Source organism: Lissotriton helveticus, chromosome 2_1 (genome assembly GCF_964261635.1).
Source record: "Lissotriton helveticus chromosome 2_1, aLisHel1.1, whole genome shotgun sequence".
NCBI classification, from domain to species: Eukaryota; Metazoa; Chordata; class Amphibia; order Caudata; family Salamandridae; genus Lissotriton; species Lissotriton helveticus.
In genome coordinates, this window is record NC_136059.1 from 547578481 (window position 1) to 547599120 (window position 20640).

Here is a 20640-nt window from a genome sequence, read left to right on the forward strand (position 1 = left end):
GACCTCTAGGTTATCTAATATTTCTGAGTCGAAACTACCATATTGGGGCCATTTTAAAACACCATCCTCGCGGGTGTATTTTATCCACACTTCATTATATGTGATAGGGCCTACGCCGTGCTTTACGTAGAGCTCATATGTTGGAGTTCCAATCGGAGGAACCGGACAGGAATCCTCTAATCGGGAGTCCTTACTATAACCAAGACAAAACAAGTTTCCAAGTCTGCTAAAACCAGGCATCTTTGCTCACTAGTCTAGCTTCAAACTTCAAAGGATTATCAATTACGATATTTCTCGTGAAAACACAAGTCCTTCGGCTTTGGGGCTTGCAAGTACCAAATCAAGGCGTATCTCAAGGATACCAAAAACTAAGGACAAACTAAGGACTGGGAGACGCTCCACTTATACTTTACTGAAGTATTTGAAGATCGGTGACGTCGCTAGAAGACTCGTCTATCGTTTCGCTCTACCAAGGATCACTGGGTCCAAAACAAGGCGATAGTCAGGGCAGCAGTCCTTCGTAGCCGTCGGGACGCGGGGAACCTCGCAGCAAAGACCTTCGGAACCACGTCGACATACAGGGGTCGCTGAAGTGGCTGGCCGTCTTCCGGAATTTTCACACGAAGCTCCTCACGAACATCTGGCTTGGACCGTCGCCGCTTGATATCGCCCCGAGTTGGGCGCCAACTGAGGTAACGGGTTTTTAGGAACCCGTTTGGTTCCAGGGGATAACACCCGAAGACCTCTGAGTTCTCCCTGTTCCGGACCACAGAAACACGGAGTCTTCTAGTCGAGTCAGAGATCGAGTTTTATTGATAGCTACCAAGTAACAGGTGTCCTAGAAGCACGACAAACACGGGTCATGTGTTCTCAGGAGACTGTTCGTTTTTACAGAACCAGCCTTCTCCTTATATACAGAAATAATAGCTGCAAGCGAGATTTCTTGAGTTTATGATATGGCTATACACATATTTCTACAATAATACAAAAGAGCGAAGTCATGTAGGCAAGCCCGTATTTTAGATGTCCAATGTGTGATAGATTACTCTGCCAAGCCCGGAACTCCCATCAGATATCGGTGATGCCCCAATAAAGGAAGACACCTCCTAGTCTTAAAACTGGCCATAAACAGGGAACAGGACAGGTGTGTGTTTGTAGAAAGCATGGTTTGTATGTAGTGAATGGTTTGAGGAATGTTATGTATCGATGCTATCGCATTTGGCCACTGGGCGAGGGGCTGCCCAGACAGGTTTGGCTAAAGGCAATGGAGTCGGTTGGGAAGTCAGGGAAGGAGGACGTGTCCTTTTAGATCAAGCTCGACCTTTAATTGACTTATCATGAGGGCAAGACGTAAGATGGATGCCGTTCACAAAATGGAGTCTAAGGGGTTGGGACGGAAACTACGATTTGGGGGTGTTGGCGACCCTCGATTATGACGCAAATGCATGGGAATGATGCCCTAATCATTATCGGTTCGCTGACACCAAATTCGTCATGGTACGTTGATATTTTGTGACACGGGTATTGGACCTCGATATCGGGATGACAACAGGGTCCAGATTTTCAGAACCACAAGCCTTCTCGACAAGTGAGTTACAGTATTTACCCAACATGTACAATGCGGGTGGTGAGCCAATAATCTATCCGAAACCAGGAGGAGCATGCAGAGGACACAGAATACCTTCCCTACTATCCTTATGTCTACTTCTCCATATGTGTATTAGATCGTTATCTTCAATAATAGAATGGAGTTGCGTCGCCGCCTTAGGGTACGGGAAATTTGACTCTCTGCGTCAGGACTATCCTGGTATCCAGGGGTGGGGTGACTCTCCAACCTTCCATCTTCCACTGGGTTTCTTCAGGTTCCACTGGGAAGGGTCCATCTTCTTAAACACTGCAACCGCGTCTTTCACATTGACTTGCATTGAGTATGTGACTGTGTTTCCATTCTGCATATAGCCTCTGTGGGGTTCCTGGGTACTTACCTCGGGTGGTTCCTTGTGTCCCCAGCACTTCTGAGTCTTCTGGTCCAAGTCTCGACTTCTGTCACAGTTTGCATTTTACTTCTTTAGTATATGGTTTGGTCTTCCCTAGGAGACCACTGTTTATTTGTCCTCACTTACCTGTTCTTCATTTGAAATATTGTGTGTATTGTATTGATATCTCCGGGTAGGAGATATACCAATGTGTTAGTGAGTGTGTATAATAAATATACTTTTTTATTACTACACTGTGTGGTTCTTTTTTGCTTAATCTACACTATATGACTAGTTCTGGTAAAACAAGCTGCTCAACACTCCTGGACTAAGCCTGAAGGCTGCTCTAAACAGCTACCACTTAGAGAGCTTGCTATGGTTGTCTAAGACCACTCAAATCACCATAAGGGTTGTCTGGATAAGTGCAAGGTGCTTCACTTAAATACATGTGCACCTTATACTAAGCCAGCCTCCTACAGTCATTGTCAGTGATGCGGCTGGTTTAATCGCCATCATGAGCCGGTCGAGAGTCTGCTCTAGCTGGCCGAAGCCTCTTGTCAAACTTAGCAGCTGCCTTTGGATCAGTGAAATAAGAGGTCTTTCCGGCATAGAAGATACTTAGCTTTGCAAGGTAGAGCAGCGTATATTTAGCATCCTTTTTTTTTTAGCGATCTTTTCACCGGCAAGAAGTTGCGCTGCATGGAGTGCCATTGTAAAATCAGGATAAAACTACACCGTGTTTGCTTGGTATGACAGTGTTTGTTCCGGTCGTGCCAGCCGAAGCACAATGTCTTTGATCCTATAGTTGAAAAGGCTTGCAATAATAGGGCTAGCAGCAGTGACAGGCAGCAGTTTTGGGCCCAGCGACCTGCGTACCCGCTTCACTATGCTGATATTTGAAAGCAACCCTCCGAACAGAACCTTTAGCGTTTCTTCCGCATAATCCTCTACGATGTTCATTGCCGTACACTATCTTCTCGCTCCAGGTCCTCATTCTTGTCACGGATGAGTTCAATCAATTTTTCCTTTTGGATCAGTTTTTCCTTGGCTGTGTTCCCATCGTCTTCCATTGTCTATGTGCGATGTTCCAGCGAATCCAGGCTTCCGTCATGGCTAGAGACTTTTTCTCTCAAGCGTTCAAACCGGACTTCCAGGGAGTCAATTTTATTGTCAATCGCCGTTAGGGAGTGCTTAAGATCCCTGAACATCTCCCGTATGCCAGGATCCTGGGCAGGTGCTCCGCTTGCCTCCAGTTCTGGCAGGCCCTCCTCTGCGTCAAGAGGGGGGGGGCTGATTCACCAAACCCAGGGGCAGTTTGTACAATTCAAAGGGCTGCTAGACCGCCTAGCATCTGTTTTCCCCATCTTATCTTGAATGGAGGGATGTCCTCCAACTGCAGTCTTTTCCCTCTCAGCACAGAACCAAGCCAAAAGCACCTTGTAGCCCTCTCAGAGTTGGGATTGCTCTGCCCGGGGCGCCAAGGTGTCTTTACTAGATCTCTCCTAGGTCTTTTGATGATGTAGTGCTGTGGAGGCCATTAGCCAGTTGGTCTCATTCGAAGCAACAACTGACACCAGCAAGATTGGATTCAAAGCTATCAAAGGCTTAAAGAAGTAGGAGGCAATGATAGCGAAGAAAATTACTTTTTCATTGCAAGTATATCCGTCCCTACTTTGAGCAGATAAAAACTGCACTAAACAAAATGCTTGATATCAAACTAACCCTTAACCATATAATTGTTTTCCCGACTCCATATAAAATTCCACAATCTATTTCACCAAATTCAACACTCGGCATTTGGGATTCCTACTTACTCGACCTATTAATTACTATTGGTATCAAGGCTTTTCTCTCAGAATGGAAAAACAGTTATCACACATTAAGGGCGAGGGTCTGCTATGTTAGAAGTGCCGATAACAATCTACACAATAGCAGTATCAGCGCCATATCTTCTCGATTATTTTGGATTGAACTGGTTATTTGTAAAAGATCAACCCTCCATGAATACTATCTTAGACATACTATATTCCTTGAAATATCTCCAACAATTATTAGGTATGTAATGCCTTCTAGGTCTCCTATTCATTCCCTTTCTATTCCCTACTTTCCTCTTTCTTTCGCCTCCCTTCTTATGTTTTTAATTTTCAAATGTTTTTTTTTCTGCCGATGCGTATACGGATACCAAAATGACCCTTACTACACCACCCAATTATGTATTTCTCTCCAGATCATGTAGTTTTGTTTCATGTTTCTTTAATTAAATCTTGACTGAAGTAAAAAATCAAAAAAAATCACGCATAAACATCATGTCGCCATATAGAACTTTGCCAATTCCACTTGTGTGCATATGAATTTGATTATGTGGTCATCTTGACCCATGTTGGGTTTCTGAACATTGGCGACTGTTATCTTTTTTCCTTCTAGCAAGCCCTGTACCATTATGTACCATCCCTCTTTACTTTTTTTCTGGCATGGGGCGTGTAGTGCAATGAAAGAACTGTGCTACCCCATTGTGTTTTGCATTAGTTGAGAAGCAAAATGCCGAAGGCATCAAATATATAATTTTGGGCTAAATGCCGCAGCTAGGCATCATTCCACCGGCCCTGACCATTCTCTGTTGTTTTATAAACGATGTGTGCATGAAAGCTGAACATGAAGTAGACATTCTATTTCCATACTTGGTACTTTTGTAATATGGTCTTATATTGCTATCCAGGACTTCTGCAAACCTCTCGACCTTCAACATCCTGATTTTTAAAGTCACCAGACCCTCTCAATGTCAGTAATGACCCATAGCAATCTATCTGTCCATCTATCTGTCTATCCATCCATCCTATGCAAACAAACAAAAATATCTCTGAGAGACTATGTGTTTTAATGAGCTAGTATCTGTGTATAAGACCGATTCTATACATTTTCCTTAGACCCTCACTTATTTAGTCTCCTTAAAGCAACCTCTATAAAACAAGTGTACTTTGTGTGCCTGTGTGTGTTAGGGATAGTTACATGTATGTGTTTATTAGACACACAGGTTAGATTCTGAGTACACAAAGTTATGTACATATGCGGAGACACACAGACCCTTATTGCCATAAATCATAAAAAATTCAGCGCCAAACAAATATGCAGGTGTAATACATGCATCTCTCCAACACACATATTGTCTCTCTTCCATCCTAAAATCGTTTATACGCACACAATGGCAGTCTGAGTCCCAGGTTCCCAAACTACGGGTCACACACATTGAGTTGCAGATTTCCCTTACCTGCAATATAATCCCTAGATATTCACCTTTACACTTATAGATGTCCATACCCACAACTACAACATATAGACATGGGCTTACACCGGCCCACACATCTTAAAACACTCTTTCTCTTTTTAGTGCCTGCAAAAATCCCAAACATTTTGAATCATTGCTATGTATGTCTAAACTAAAGAGGTTTACGGGAATACATGTGTGTCCTCCATCCTAATCTCATATATTTATGTAATGAAGTCTGATACGAAGATTGACAGGACAAACATGTCAGCTTTTTGAAAATACCATTAAAAATATATTTTCCCTGAAGGTTCCGTGGTTGGCTAATCTGGAAGAGGTAAAACTAACTGACTAATAATGCGTTAGAGCATGCACAGTTAGGAATGTTATTTTTACTATTTACCTATGATCCAGTGTTAGTCTTTGTTACCAAAGTAGACCACCGACGCCTTTGAATTATCAAAGGTCGTATGACCATTGCCCTAATTGGGTTCACCAAATGAGGCTTGTACTTTTCTCACTCTGTCAAGATTGTCTAGAAGTTGGGGTGGCAATAACAGAAGTTATTATTATGAAGTATTTTACCATACACCCTCTCAGTTCCAGAATCTCTCTAGGTCATATTCTAAGTACTTGTTGCAGTCAAATGTTTCATTTCCATCTTTATGGGCATGATCTGTACCTTATCTTGACAGGCATGGTTTGGCGCTAGAAATGTCCTCAGCAGTACAGCAGTGATATAATGTTAATTGGTTTAGTCATATTTCCAGAGTCTGCATGCTGTGAATACCAAGTATTAGGATTACCTAATTAATAATGAACCCATTGAGTCCATTATCAAAGTCAGTGGTTTAAGTCCGTTTGGAACCTTTTGTCTTTTGACAATTTATGCAGCCCATTATTTAATTTTCCTGGATCCAGGTATATCCTTGCATCGTAATTTGTACTAAATCATTTTATGTGTTTTGTTGGTTCTCTTTTAGTGTGCATTCTTACCAAATATATGTATACCTTACAAGACCTTTAACTTTTTGTAAGTGTTCACCTTGCCCAAAGCCACTGGAATACTGCACATCATTTATCCATAATAGTGTTTTTTCTGGGATCATGCGGAAATAAGGAATTTTGTTTGTTTCACTGTATCTTTCGGTCATCACCCTCTTATAATACGATGAATATGCCATGTCTAATAAATATCCGCTATTAATAGGTAAACGAATGGACAGCAGTAGTAGGAAAGACCAAAAAGAAGGGAAAATCTGCAGATAAATTCTACTCCGAGTCAGAGGAAGATGAAGATGATAAAGCATCTAGTAGCAGCACTGGTAAGTTATTTATGTTGCATAGAAACCTCTTTGCCCCACTGTATTGTGTTGTAGTGTTCCTATATTGCTTCTAGCGCGGGGTAGGGTCCCAGAGCACTCGTGGTTGGTAGAGAAAGTAGCTACGTCATTATTTATGCATGGTGAGAAGACTGCTGATTGGTAGTGCAGAGTGGTAGTGCAGAGTGGTAGTGCAGAGTGGTAGTGCAGAGTGGTAGTGCAGAGTGGTAGTGCAGAGTGGTAGTGCAGAGTGGTAGTGCAGAGTGGTAGTGCAGAGTGGTAGTGCAGAGTGCAGAGTGGTAGTGCAGAGTGCAGAGTGGTAGTGCAGAGTGGTAGTGCAGAGTGGTAGTGCAGAGTGGTAGTGCAGAGTGGTAGTGCAGAGTGGTAGTGCAGAGTGGTAGTGCAGAGTGCAGTTTGAGAGTGCAGTTTGAGAGTGCAGAGTGCAGAGTGGTAGTGCAGAGTGGTAGTGCAGAGTGGTAGTGCAGAGTGGTAGTGCAGAGTGGTAGTGCAGAGTGGTAGTGCAGAGTGGTAGTGCAGAGTGCAGAGTGGTAGTGCAGAGTGGTAGTGCAGAGTGGTAGTGCAGAGTGGTAGTGCAGAGTGCAGAGTGGTAGTGCAGAGTGCAGAGTGGTAGTGCAGAGTGGTAGTGCAGAGTGCAGAGTGGTAGTGCAGAGTGCAGAGTGGTAGTGCAGAGTGGTAGTGCAGAGTGCAGAGTGGTAGTGCAGAGTGGTAGTGCAGAGTGCAGAGTGCAGAGTGGTAGTGCAGAGTGCAGAGTGGTAGTGCAGAGTGCAGAGTGGTAGTGCAGAGTGCAGAGTGGTAGTGCAGAGTGGTAGTGCAGAGTGGTAGTGCAGAGTGGTAGTGCAGAGTGGTAGTGCAGAGTGGTAGTGCAGAGTGGTAGTGCAGAGTGGTAGTGCAGAGTGGTAGTGCAGAGTGGTAGTGCAGAGTGGTAGTGCAGAGTGGTAGTGCAGAGTGGTAGTGCAGAGTGGTAGTGCAGAGTGCAGAGTGGTAGTGCACAGTGCAGAGTGCAGAGTGGTAGTGCACAGTGCAGAGTGGTAGTGCACAGTGCAGAGTGCAGAGTGCAGAGTGCAGAGTGGTAGTGCACAGTGGTTGTGCACAGTGGTAGTGCACAGTGCAGAGTGGTTGTGCAGAGTGGTTGTGCACAGTGCAGAGTGGTTGTGCACAGTGGTTGTGCACAGTGCAGAGTGGTTGTGCACAGTGGTTGTGCACAGTGCAGAGTGGTTGTGCACAGTGGTTGTGCACAGTGCAGAGTGGTTGTGCACAGTGGTTGTGCACAGTGCAGAGTGGTTGTGCACAGTGGTTGTGCACAGTGCAGAGTGGTTGTGCACAGTGGTTGTGCACAGTGCAGAGTGGTTGTGCACAGTGGTTGTGCACAGTGCAGAGTGGTTGTGCACAGTGGTAGTGCACAGTGCAGAGTGGTTGTGCAGAGTGGTAGTGCACAGTGCAGAGTGGTTGTGCAGAGTGGTTGTGCACAGTGCAGAGTGGTTGTGCACAGTGGTAGTGGGAGTGCAGAGTGCAGAGTGGTTGTGCAGAGTGCAGAGTGGTAGTGCAGAGTGGTAGTGCAGAGTGGTAGTGCAGAGTGGTAGTGCAGAGTGGTAGTGCAGAGTGGTAGTGCAGAGTGGTAGTGCAGAGTGGTAGTGCAGAGTGGTAGTGCAGAGTGGTAGTGCAGAGTGGTAGTGCAGAGTGGTAGTGCAGAGTGGTAGTGCAGAGTGGTAGTGCAGAGTGGTAGTGCAGAGTGGTAGTGGTAGTGCAGAGTGGTAGTGGTAGTGCAGAGTGGTAGTGGGAGTGCAGAGTGGTAGTGGGAGTGCAGAGTGCAGAGTGGTAGTGGGAGTGCAGAGTGCAGAGTGGTAGTGGTAGTGCAGAGTGGTAGTGCAGAGTGGTAGTGCAGAGTGGTAGTGGTAGTGCAGAGCGCAGAGTGGTAGTGCAGAGTGGTAGTGCAGAGTGGTAGTGCAGAGTGGTAGTGCAGAGTGGTAGTGCAGAGTGGTAGTGCAGAGTGGTAGTGCAGAGTGGTAGTGCAGAGTGGTAGTGCAGAGTGCAGAGTGGTAGTGCAGAGTGCAGATTGAGAGTGCGAGTGGTAGTGCAGAGTGCAGATTGAGAGTGCGAGTGGTAGTGCAGAGTGCAGATTGAGAGTGCGAGTGGTAGTGCAGAGTGCAGATTGAGAGTGCAGAGTGCAGATTGGTAGTGCAGAGTGCAGAGTGGTAGTGCAGAGTGGTAGTGCAGAGTGGTAGTGCAGATTGAGAGTGGAGTGGTAGTGCAGAGTGCAGATTGAGAGTGCGAGTGGTAGTGGTAGTGGTAGTGCAGAGTGCAGAGTGGTAGTGGTAGTGCAGAGTGGTAGTGGTAGTGCAGAGTGCAGAGTGGTAGTGCAGAGTGGTAGTGCAGAGTGGTAGTGCAGAGTGCAGATTGAGAGTGCGAGTGGTAGTGCAGAGTGCAGATTGAGAGTGCGAGTGGTAGTGCAGAGTGCAGATTGGTAGTGCAGAGTGCAGATTGGTAGTGCAGAGTGCAGATTGGTAGTGCAGAGTGCAGATTGGTAGTGCAGAGTGCAGATTGGTAGTGCAGAGTGCAGATTGGTAGTGCAGAGTGCAGATTGGTAGTGCAGAGTGCAGATTGGTAGTGCAGAGTGCAGATTGGTAGTGCAGAGTGCAGATTGGTAGTGCAGAGTGGTAGTGCAGAGTGCAGAGTGGTAGTGCAGAGTGCAGAGTGGTAGTGCAGAGTGCAGAGTGGTAGTGCAGAGTGCAGAGTGGTAGTGCAGAGTGCAGAGTGGTAGTGCAGAGTGGTAGTGCAGAGTGGTAGTGCAGAGTGGTAGTGCAGAGTGCAGAGTGGTAGTGCAGAGTGCAGAGTGGTAGTGCAGAGTGGTAGTGCAGAGTGGTAGTGCAGAGTGGTAGTGCAGAGTGGTAGTGCAGAGTGGTAGTGCAGAGTGGTAGTGCAGAGTGGTAGTGCAGAGTGGTAGTGCAGAGTGGTAGTGCAGAGTGGTAGTGCAGAGTGGTAGTGCAGAGTGGTAGTGCAGAGTGGTAGTGCAGAGTGCAGAGTGCAGAGTGCAGAGTGGTAGTGCAGAGTGGTAGTGCAGAGTGCAGAGTGGTAGTGCAGAGTGGTAGTGCAGAGTGCAGAGTGGTAGTGCAGAGTGGTAGTGCAGAGTGGTAGTGCAGAGTGCAGAGTGGTAGTGCAGAGTGGTAGTGCAGAGTGGTAGTGCAGAGTGCAGAGTGGTAGTGCAGAGTGGTAGTGCAGAGTGGTAGTGCAGAGTGGTAGTGCAGAGTGCAGAGTGGTAGTGCAGAGTGCAGATTGGTAGTGCAGATTGGTAGTGCAGAGTGCAGATTGGTAGTGCAGAGTGGTAGTGCAGATTGGTAGTGCAGAGTGGAGAGTGGTAGTGCAGAGTGCAGAGTGGTAGTGCAGAGTGCAGAGTGGTAGTGCAGAGTGCAGAGTGGTAGTGCAGAGTGCAGAGTGCAGAGTGGTAGTGGTAGTGCAGAGTGCAGAGTGGTAGTGGTAGTGGTAGTGCAGAGTGCAGAGTGGTAGTGCAGAGTGCAGAGTGGTAGTGGTAGTGCAGAGTGGTAGTGCAGAGTGGTAGTGCAGAGTGGTAGTGCAGAGTGGTAGTGCAGAGTGGTAGTGCAGAGTGGTAGTGCAGAGTGCAGAGTGGTAGTGGTAGTGCAGAGTGGTAGTGGTAGTGCAGAGTGGTAGTGGGAGTGCAGAGTGCAGAGTGGTAGTGGGAGTGCAGAGTGCAGAGTGGTAGTGGTAGTGCAGAGTGGTAGTGCAGAGTGGTAGTGCAGAGTGGTAGTGCAGAGTGGTAGTGCAGAGTGGTAGTGGTAGTGCAGAGCGCAGAGTGGTAGTGCAGAGTGGTAGTGCAGAGTGGTAGTGCAGAGTGGTAGTGCAGAGTGGTAGTGCAGAGTGGTAGTGCAGAGTGCAGAGTGGTAGTGCAGAGTGCAGATTGAGAGTGCGAGTGGTAGTGCAGAGTGCAGATTGAGAGTGCGAGTGGTAGTGCAGAGTGCAGATTGGTAGTGCAGAGTGCAGATTGGTAGTGCAGAGTGCAGAGTGGTAGTGCAGAGTGGTAGTGCAGAGTGGTAGTGCAGAGTGGTAGTGCAGAGTGGTAGTGCAGAGTGCAGATTGAGAGTGCGAGTGGTAGTGCAGAGTGCAGATTGAGAGTGGAGTGGTAGTGCAGAGTGCAGAGTGGTAGTGGTAGTGCAGAGTGGTAGTGGTAGTGCAGAGTGCAGAGTGGTAGTGCAGAGTGGTAGTGGTAGTGCAGAGTGCAGAGTGGTAGTGGTAGTGCAGAGTGCAGAGTGGTAGTGCAGAGTGGTAGTGCAGAGTGGTAGTGCAGAGTGCAGATTGAGAGTGCGAGTGGTAGTGCAGAGTGCAGATTGAGAGTGCGAGTGGTAGTGCAGAGTGCAGATTGGTAGTGCAGAGTGCAGATTGGTAGTGCAGAGTGCAGATTGGTAGTGCAGAGTGCAGATTGGTAGTGCAGAGTGCAGATTGGTAGTGCAGAGTGCAGATTGGTAGTGCAGAGTGCAGATTGGTAGTGCAGAGTGCAGATTGGTAGTGCAGAGTGCAGAGTGGTAGTGCAGAGTGCAGAGTGGTAGTGCAGAGTGCAGAGTGGTAGTGCAGAGTGCAGAGTGGTAGTGCAGAGTGGTAGTGCAGAGTGGTAGTGCAGAGTGCAGAGTGGTAGTGCAGAGTGCAGAGTGGTAGTGCAGAGTGCAGAGTGGTAGTGCAGAGTGGTAGTGCAGAGTGGTAGTGCAGAGTGGTAGTGCAGAGTGGTAGTGCAGAGTGGTAGTGCAGAGTGGTAGTGCAGAGTGGTAGTGCAGAGTGGTAGTGCAGAGTGGTAGTGCAGAGTGGTAGTGCAGAGTGGTAGTGCAGAGTGGTAGTGCAGAGTGCAGAGTGCAGAGTGCAGAGTGGTAGTGCAGAGTGGTAGTGCAGAGTGCAGAGTGGTAGTGCAGAGTGGTAGTGCAGAGTGGTAGTGCAGAGTGCAGAGTGGTAGTGCAGAGTGCAGAGTGGTAGTGCAGAGTGCAGATTGGTAGTGCAGATTGGTAGTGCAGAGTGCAGATTGGTAGTGCAGATTGGTAGTGCAGATTGGTAGTGCAGAGTGGTAGTGCAGAGTGGTAGTGCAGAGTGGTAGTGCAGAGTGGAGAGTGGTAGTGCAGAGTGCAGAGTGGTAGTGCAGAGTGCAGAGTGGTAGTGCAGAGTGCAGAGTGGTAGTGCAGAGTGCAGAGTGGTAGTGCAGAGTGCAGAGTGGTAGTGCAGAGTGGTAGTGCAGAGTGCAGATTGAGAGTGCGAGTGGTAGTGCAGAGTGCAGATTGAGAGTGCGAGTGGTAGTGCAGAGTGCAGAGTGGTAGTGCAGAGTGCAGAGTGGTAGTTCAGAGTGCAGAGTGGTAGTGGTAGTGCAGAGTGCAGAGTGGTAGTTCAGAGTGCAGAGTGGTAGTGGTAGTGCAGAGTGCAGAGTGGTAGTGGTAGTGCAGAGTGGTAGTGCAGAGTGCAGAGTGCAGAGTGGTAGTGCAGAGTGCAGAGTGGTAGTGGTAGTGCAGAGTGCAGAGTGGTAGTTCAGAGTGCAGAGTGGTAGTGGTAGTGCAGAGTGCAGAGTGGTAGTGGTAGTGCAGAGTGGTAGTGCAGAGTGCAGAGTGCAGAGTGGTAGTGCAGAGTGCAGAGTGGTAGTGCAGAGTGGTAGTGCAGAGTGCAGAGTGGTAGTGCAGAGTGGTAGTGCAGAGTGCAGAGTGGTAGTGCAGAGTGGTAGTGCAGAGTGCAGAGTGGTAGTGCAGAGTGCAGAGTGGTAGTGCAGAGTGCAGAGTGGTAGTGCAGAGTGCAGATTGAGAGTGCGAGTGGTAGTGCAGAGTGCAGATTGAGAGTGCGAGTGGTAGTGCAGAGTGCAGATTGAGAGTGCGAGTGGTAGTGCAGAGTGCAGATTGAGAGTGGAGTGGTAGTGCAGAGTGCAGATTGAGAGTGCGAGTGGTAGTGCAGAGTGCAGATTGAGAGTGCAGAGTGCAGAGTGGTAGTGCAGAGTGCAGAGTGGTAGTGCAGAGTGCAGAGTGCAGAGTGGTAGTTCAGAGTGCAGAGTGGTAGTGGTAGTGCAGAGTGCAGAGTGGTAGTGGTAGTGGTAGTGCAGAGTGCAGAGTGGTAGTGGTAGTGCAGAGTGCAGAGTGGTAGTGGTAGTGCAGAGTGCAGAGTGGTAGTGGTAGTGGTAGTGCAGAGTGCAGAGTGGTAGTGCAGAGTGCAGAGTGGTAGTGCAGAGTGCAGAGTGGTAGTGCAGAGTGGTAGTGCAGAGTGCAGAGTGGTAGTGCAGAGTGCAGAGTGGTAGTGCAGAGTGCAGAGTGGTAGTGCAGAGTGCAGAGTGGTAGTGCAGAGTGCAGAGTGGTAGTGCAGAGTGCAGAGTGGTAGTGCAGAGTGGTAGTGCAGAGTGCAGAGTGGTAGTGGTAGTGCAGAGTGCAGAGTGGTAGTGGTAGTGCAGAGTGCAGAGTGGTAGTGGTAGTGGTAGTGCAGAGTGCAGAGTGGTAGTGCAGAGTGCAGAGTGGTAGTGGTAGTGCAGAGTGGTAGTGCAGAGTGGTAGTGCAGAGTGCAGAGTGGTAGTGCAGAGTGGTAGTGCAGAGTGCAGAGTGGTAGTGCAGAGTGCAGAGTGGTAGTGGTAGTGGTAGTGCAGAGTGCAGAGTGGTAGTGGTAGTGCAGAGTGCAGAGTGGTAGTGGTAGTGCAGAGTGCAGAGTGGTAGTGGTAGTGCAGAGTGGTAGTGGTAGTGCAGAGTGCAGAGTGGTAGTGGTAGTGCAGAGTGGTAGTGCAGAGTGGTAGTGCAGAGTGGTAGTGCAGAGTGCAGATTGAGAGTGCGAGTGGTAGTGCAGAGTGCAGATTGAGAGTGCGAGTGGTAGTGCAGAGTGCAGATTGGTAGTGCAGAGTGCAGATTGGTAGTGCAGAGTGCAGATTGGTAGTGCAGAGTGGTAGTGCAGAGTGCAGAGTGGTAGTGCAGAGTGCAGAGTGGTAGTGCAGAGTGCAGAGTGGTAGTGCAGAGTGGTAGTGCAGAGTGGTAGTGCAGAGTGGTAGTGCAGAGTGGTAGTGCAGAGTGGTAGTGCAGAGTGGTAGTGCAGAGTGGTAGTGCAGAGTGGTAGTGCAGAGTGGTAGTGCAGAGTGGTAGTGCAGAGTGGTAGTGCAGAGTGGTAGTGCAGAGTGGTAGTGCAGAGTGCAGAGTGGTAGTGCAGAGTGCAGAGTGGTAGTGCAGAGTGGTAGTGCAGAGTGGTAGTGCAGAGTGGTAGTGCAGAGTGGTAGTGCAGAGTGGTAGTGCAGAGTGGTAGTGCAGAGTGGTAGTGCAGAGTGGTAGTGCAGAGTGCAGAGTGCAGAGTGCAGAGTGCAGAGTGCAGAGTGCAGAGTGCAGAGTGCAGAGTGCAGAGTGCAGAGTGCAGAGTGCAGAGTGCAGAGTGCAGAGTGCAGAGTGCAGAGTGCAGAGTGCAGAGTGCAGAGTGCAGAGTGCAGATTGGTAGTGCAGAGTGCAGAGTGCAGATTGGTAGTGCAGAGTGCAGAGTGGTAGTGCAGAGTGCAGAGTGGTAGTGCAGAGTGCAGAGTGGTAGTGCAGAGTGCAGAGTGGTTGTGCAGAGTGCAGAGTGGTTGTGCAGAGTGGTTGTGCAGAGTGGTTGTGCAGAGTGGTTGTGCAGAGTGGTTGTGCAGAGTGGTTGTGCAGAGTGGTTGTGCAGAGTGGTTGTGCAGAGTGGTTGTGCAGAGTGGTTGTGCAGAGTGGTTGTGCAGAGTGGTTGTGCAGAGTGGTTGTGCAGAGTGGTTGTGCAGAGTGGTTGTGCAGAGTGGTTGTGCAGAGTGGTTGTGCAGAGTGGTTGTGCAGAGTGGTTGTGCAGAGTGGTTGTGCAGAGTGGTAGTGCAGAGTGGTAGTGCAGAGTGGTAGTGCAGAGTGGTAGTGCAGAGTGGTAGTGCAGAGTGGTAGTGCAGAGTGGTAGTGCAGAGTGGTAGTGCAGAGTGCAGATTGGTAGTGCAGAGTGCAGATTGGTAGTGCAGAGTGCAGATTGGTAGTGCAGAGTGGTAGTGCAGAGTGGTAGTGCAGAGTGCAGAGTGGTAGTGCAGAGTGCAGAGTGGTAGTGCAGAGTGCAGAGTGGTAGTGCAGAGTGCAGAGTGGTAGTGCAGAGTGCAGAGTGGTAGTGCAGAGTGCAGAGTGCAGAGTGCAGAGTGGGAGTGCAGAGTGCAGAGTGCAGATTGGTAGTGCAGAGTGGTAGTGCAGAGTGTCTAAAACACATTGCCATTTACAATGCCATTATCTCTAACTTAAAACAAACCCGAGCCCTAATGCATTCCTAAAGCTTGTTTAAAGGAGCAAAAAGTATAGTTGTCGACCGCCTGTGAATTCCTGACATTCCGGCTCTCCCACACCATTTGCCCGAACTCTCCCTGCAGAGGCAGTGCACACACAAAGCAAAAGACCCTTTTAAAATCAGATCTCTGTGTACAGAGCCCAACCTCAAACCTTTGATAACTTAAAAGTAATTAGACTTGAATAGTTTTGCAAGAACCAGGCACCACAGCTACAAAACAACGAGCAGTGGTTTATAAAATGAGACGCTTCTACACTACCAGACACCCAGCTTCCCAAGACAACTTGCAATGCCTGGTGCTGTTACTAGGGCTTTGATTGGCAGTTTATTATTTACAGTTATACCCAATTTAAAAAAAAGGTTCTCAGAGTGCATTCCTTTTTCAAACTAAACACTTATTCATCTCGCAGCCAGCAGTAGGTATATGCAAATATCAAAGGCTTGTCTGTTTTAAAGCTGTAAATATTGTGTTTTTGGGATACACCAACAGCCCCTCAAACTTGCTCTAACCCTTTGAGTGCACTGCACACACTTACTCTGCCCTTCATTACCTTACGGGTTACCTTGGTGACTGCGCACACTTAATCTGCCATTACTTTATGGGTTATCTCTGTCACTACGCACACATTACCAAACCACATAGACCAAAAATGACCTTTAATCATTCAAAACATTGGTTAAAACTTTGGTTATCAGTAATTTTTATTCACAAGTGTAAACGGGATAGTGTTAAAAAATATTAAATGTATTAATTTAAGAAAGATAGGTAACAGGACAGCATCATGAGAAAAAAAACATTGTCATTTACAATGCTAATACTCTAACTTTCACAAATGCAAGACCGATTGCATTGCAAAAGTTTTTTTTAAAGTTTCATGAAGATTCATCAGATGGCGTCAAAGTTTTTAGCAAACCAAAAAAAGCATTTCCAATGAAAACGCAGATCTAACTATAACTACAATCCCCCCTCCCCCCAACAGACCATGAGGGAAGCGGTTATAGTCGCCATCTCTAAACCGGGTAAACCGTTAGAAGATTGTGGGTCTTATCGTCCTCTCTCTCTGCTCAATGTCGACCCCAAGTTATTCGCTAAGATACTTGCTAACAGTTTAGCTCCACTGGCTCCGGTATTGGTAGCTCCTGAACAGGCGGGGTTCATTCCTGAGAGGAACCTTACTTACAATCTCCGAACTGTGTTTGGAACTATGCATAATGTTAAACAGGATACTGAGGCTGTTGCGGGCTGTTGCGGTCTTCCTCGACATGGAGAAGGCCTCTGATTCAGTCGAGTAGTCTTACATGCGACAAGTATTGACTAGGATGGGACTGGGCTCAGTCTTTCTCCAACTGATTGGAGTATTGTACAATGCACCCACTGCGCGACTAAGACTGGGGAACTTGGTTACGGATGTCTCCGTTATATCCAGGGGGACTAGGCAGGGTTGCCCACTGTCCCACATATTATATGCCTTGGTCACCGAGCCTTTGGCGTGCGCACTAAGGGAGTACCATGACCATAAATGTATCAGATTCCCGAATTACAAGATTGTAGTGTCTACCTATACGGACGACACATTATTATACATACACGACCCAGAAAACAATCTCTCCTCTGTCCTGAGGGAGGTGGTACATTTTGGGGCATTGTCGGGATTGCGGGTAATTTGCCTAAATCCATCATTTTCCCACTCACCCCATGGTACGACGCACTTCGAGATGGATTACCCTTTACATTGGTCCACTGACGCGATTCGCTATCTGGGCATACGACTACATACAGTGTTCAGAGAAAACTATGGCACAGCAGTCGATAGGCTGGAGGATGACATTGATACTTGGATCAGGTTGCCGTTGTCTCGAATTGGCCGGGTCTCCATTATGAAGATGGTGATACTGCCCCGTTTCCTGTTCCTTTTTAGGTCGAGCGTAGCGAACGGACCTCATGTATACTTTAGTATACTTTTGTAAATGGGACAGGGAGGTGCACGCGCTTTCCCTCGCAGATTTGACCTCGTGAGCGCGCATGTGTGCGAGCGCGACTCTGGCATGCGCTTTGGAAAACGAAACCTAAGAGCCGCGCGACGTGAGCTGTCTACGGTAGAAGCTCACGCGCGCGGCTCTTAGGTTTCGTTTTGACTTCTCTTTTATATGACACACTGTCATTTTAGTTTTAATGTTTTGGTTTTGTAAAAAAAAAATACTAAATGTAAAAAAAGCTAATGCTTTACTGTTTACATAGCACGAGGTTCAGTGATTACCAGCGCACTTTTGTTCTTTGGATGTCATTCACATTAGCATGCCTGGTGTTTTCCAGATATCTTGCAGTATGCCCCTACTGCTTGGGGAAACACGACTTAATACATTGGGACATACGTTTACCAGTTTACATTGCATGCTAAATCAGTTTATAGGCCGTTTCTGTCCTCTGTGCCACTGGCTTGGCTTTCATGAGCACTAAGCGCACAGCAAATGTAGCTAATATTTAATCTAGTGCCTTGAAGTAACATGACATTAGTTTTTCAAGCGTTTCATTTCGTGCGGCCTCCGTGGGAGGGAATTGGCGCTTCCTAGCCTCTGTTCCTTTCTGTACCAGTCTCCGAAACTCTTGCACTCGCCTTCTCCCGTGGGAATGTGGAGGAGATGAAAGAAAACAGAAGTGAGGTGGAGAAACATCAGCAGTCTCTGAAAATGCACATTCAGAAACCTGCCTCCCTCTAACACTCGCCACCTCCCCCTTCCTCACCCTCCTCAACACGGCCCAACGCGCCCTCCCATTTCCATTGCACTAAGTAATCACCAGCACAGCTGCAAGTTCTCAGCATTGCCCTTTAAGGAGAAGGCACCGTGAACCACTTAAAGCAGGACAAAGTGGTCTGTGGGAAGCATTATGTGCCAAACTGAGTAACTGGGTTGGACTCCCAGCCAGGTCTGGCCCTAGTACTGGTCGCACACGGTGCAACAGCTTTTTGGGCGCCCCCTACCACAATTCCCTCACTACCACTCACCAACAATGCGCCTCCTCTCTCTATAGCACCTTTCTGACAAACATTTTAGGTCGAGCGTAGCGAACGGACCTCATGTATACTTTAGTATACTTTTGTAAATGGGACAGGGAGGTGCACGCGCTATCCCTCGCGGATTTGACCTCGTGAGCGCGCATGTGTGCGCGCGCGACCCTGGCATGCGCTTTGGAAAACGAAACCTAAGAGCCGCGCGACGTGAGCTGTCTACGGTAGAAGCTCACGCGCGCGGCTCTTAGGTTTCGTTTTGACTTCTCTTTTATATGGTCAATTCACTCCATCAAAGTAACTGGCTTGATTAGAGTTTTTTATCGAGTGACCGGGATAAAGTAAAGCTTAGATGTACAGAAATTACTGTAAATGACTACTGAATTTAATTGGCTCTATTGCTCACTAATTGTAGACTAGCTATGGAGTGTATGAATATCGTTTAAGGAGCTGCTGCCAAGCCTCGCCCAAGAAAGGCTAAAAAAAAAAGAAGGCGTAGGAGCCTGTGACGTCAGCAGTCGAGGAGTGCGCTGAGCTTCTTTCACTCAGAGTTCAGCACCAGTCAGAGTGTATGCATGCACGCTGCCAGACACAGGCGTCTACGCTTCCTCCCGCGTGCCTGGAGACAGCCACTTGCCGCAGAAGGTAGGGTTCTCCCGGCTCAGAGTTTACTGGAAAGAACCAGCAACAGGCGCCGTGTCTCACAAATGTTGGTTTCTGCAATATTTTGAATGTTTGGACTGAGACTGTACAGAAGGCTACAACTTTGGCAAATATGGTGACAATTATATGACTGATAACAATTACTAATGCTCCTATGTACAGGACGTTAGAACTTGAATTGCTAAGAGCTTGAAAGTTCTATAGTGCTAACTGTATTTGTGATTTTTTTCCAGCTTTTTAAGAACTGATTATTTGCGGAGCAGGAGTAGCTCGTGCTGAAGTGTGTAACGTCTTCTATCATCAATACTTATTTTGATTGGTATTATTAGTAGTAGTTTTCGAATTATTACAACCGTTATTATCCTTGTTCTTTTATTCTTGTTATTATTACTAATTATAATAATGAGAAGATGAAGATGAATAGTATTATGTCTAACAATAATAATCATATTACCGCACGTATAGGCTGTACGCTACAAACTGCGGTGTCCCAGGGCGCTGATAAGTGCGCTTGTGGAATGTTGTTACGTCCTGTTAGCGAGGTTGTTTCTAGAAGAGTTGCGTGTTCGTTATTTTGTTAAAAGTCGGTTTTTGGCACGCAGTCGGGGCTGTGCAAAAGCGGATACCTATTCTCGTCTTTCCTTGTAGGTTGCTCGATAGTCCTGGCTCGGCCCAGGATGCCAAAGACGTCACTGTTTGGAAGTTTGAGTCGCGAGGACTGTTTGGTGTTCCCTCCCACGCGCTGGCACTCGCAGCTGAGCAACAGATTAGTGGAAGTAGCTTTCGACTCACTGATGGTCCCTGAGGGTTTCTTATGTACATAGAGGTGTATGGGTCCACGCTGGCAGCAGGGCTTGAGGGAAGATAAAAGCCTCGGCTGGCTTTAATAGACAGGCTACGTCAGTGCTCTGTGGTTTCTAAAAGTGCTGGAATGAGTTTCACAACAGGAGCGCTTGCCAGTGGCGCCGCTTCACTAAAGTTACATGAATTTTAAACACCCATAGTGTTATGGAACCAACACATTTAGAAAATGCCAGACCCTTTCCAAACGCCATTGTTATTTGTAATATCAATACATCTAAGTCATGTAAATACAAAACATATTGCATTACAAATGCTATAGGTATCACATTTGCGAAAGTTATAACTATTGGCATTGTAAATGACAAAGCTATTAATTTAGGTATTTAAAAAAAAAACAACCATAAATAAAAACTTTGCCATTTACAATACCAATAGCTCAAACTTTCCTAATGCGAGACCTATTGCATTGCAAATGCTTGTTATGAATATCCCAATTGTCTTGCCCCGCTCTTTCTTTCTTTCACAGAGTCAACAAATCATTGATAAAACTGGTTTGGGCAGGCAAACAAGCACGTGTGCAAAGGCAGATACTCACACTACCATATCACATGGGGGGATTGCGCGCGCAAGATTTTATTTTATATTACAGAGCGGCACAAGGTGCTCAAGCTTATTATTGGATTCATGGCGCGCCGGACATTCCGTTTCTCCGCATGGAAAAATTCTTTGCCGATCCACTCCCCCTTCCGGCCCCGATATTCGAACCCTCAGATCGCAGAACTAGGATCCTAGACTCCATTAACTCGACACGCCACGCCTGGCATACTTTATTGCAACTGCAGGCGGGAGCACTACTGTATTCACCGGCTTTGAATGGACCCTTTGGTTGGCCCCTTGAATGGAAAGTGGGGTTACGCGTATGATACATACATTGAATATATTGACCGTGGGAGACCTGTTTCAAGATAGAGTGGTTAAAACGTGGGAAGAGGCTGCGGACATTGCAGTGCCTGGTAACTTGCTGCAGCGTTTTCAGTACTAAAGAGTTTGGGCTCTGCGTGACTTGTTGGGGGATGACCTAAATGAACCCTAAATGAACCCCCGGAGGTGATTTAACTGTCATATATCATTAAAACTAAGACCCCTCGCAAGATAGTCTCTAATATATATATGTTAGCTATGTCTCACAGAGCAAACCACTATACTAAAGCCAGGCTTGCCTGGCAACGAGATTTGCAACTTACAAAAGATGACTCTATGTAGACCTACTGCTGCACTAACATGAGACGTATCTTGTTACATGGTAGGCATAGACTGATACA

At 47.3% G+C, this 20640-nt stretch overlaps 1 protein-coding gene across 2 annotated transcripts in view; it reads left to right on the plus strand.

Moving 5' to 3' along the window:
- The window catches only part of AP3B1 (adaptor related protein complex 3 subunit beta 1), a 1831130-nt gene that overhangs the window by 1021189 nt on the left and 789301 nt on the right, over positions 1 to 20640 (plus strand). For both annotated transcript variants that reach the window (XM_078675217.1, XM_078675216.1), the window contains exon 18: positions 6449 to 6563. In XM_078675217.1, the coding sequence (XP_078531343.1) occupies positions 6449 to 6563 (115 nt within the window). The remainder of the gene's footprint in view (positions 1 to 6448; positions 6564 to 20640) is intronic.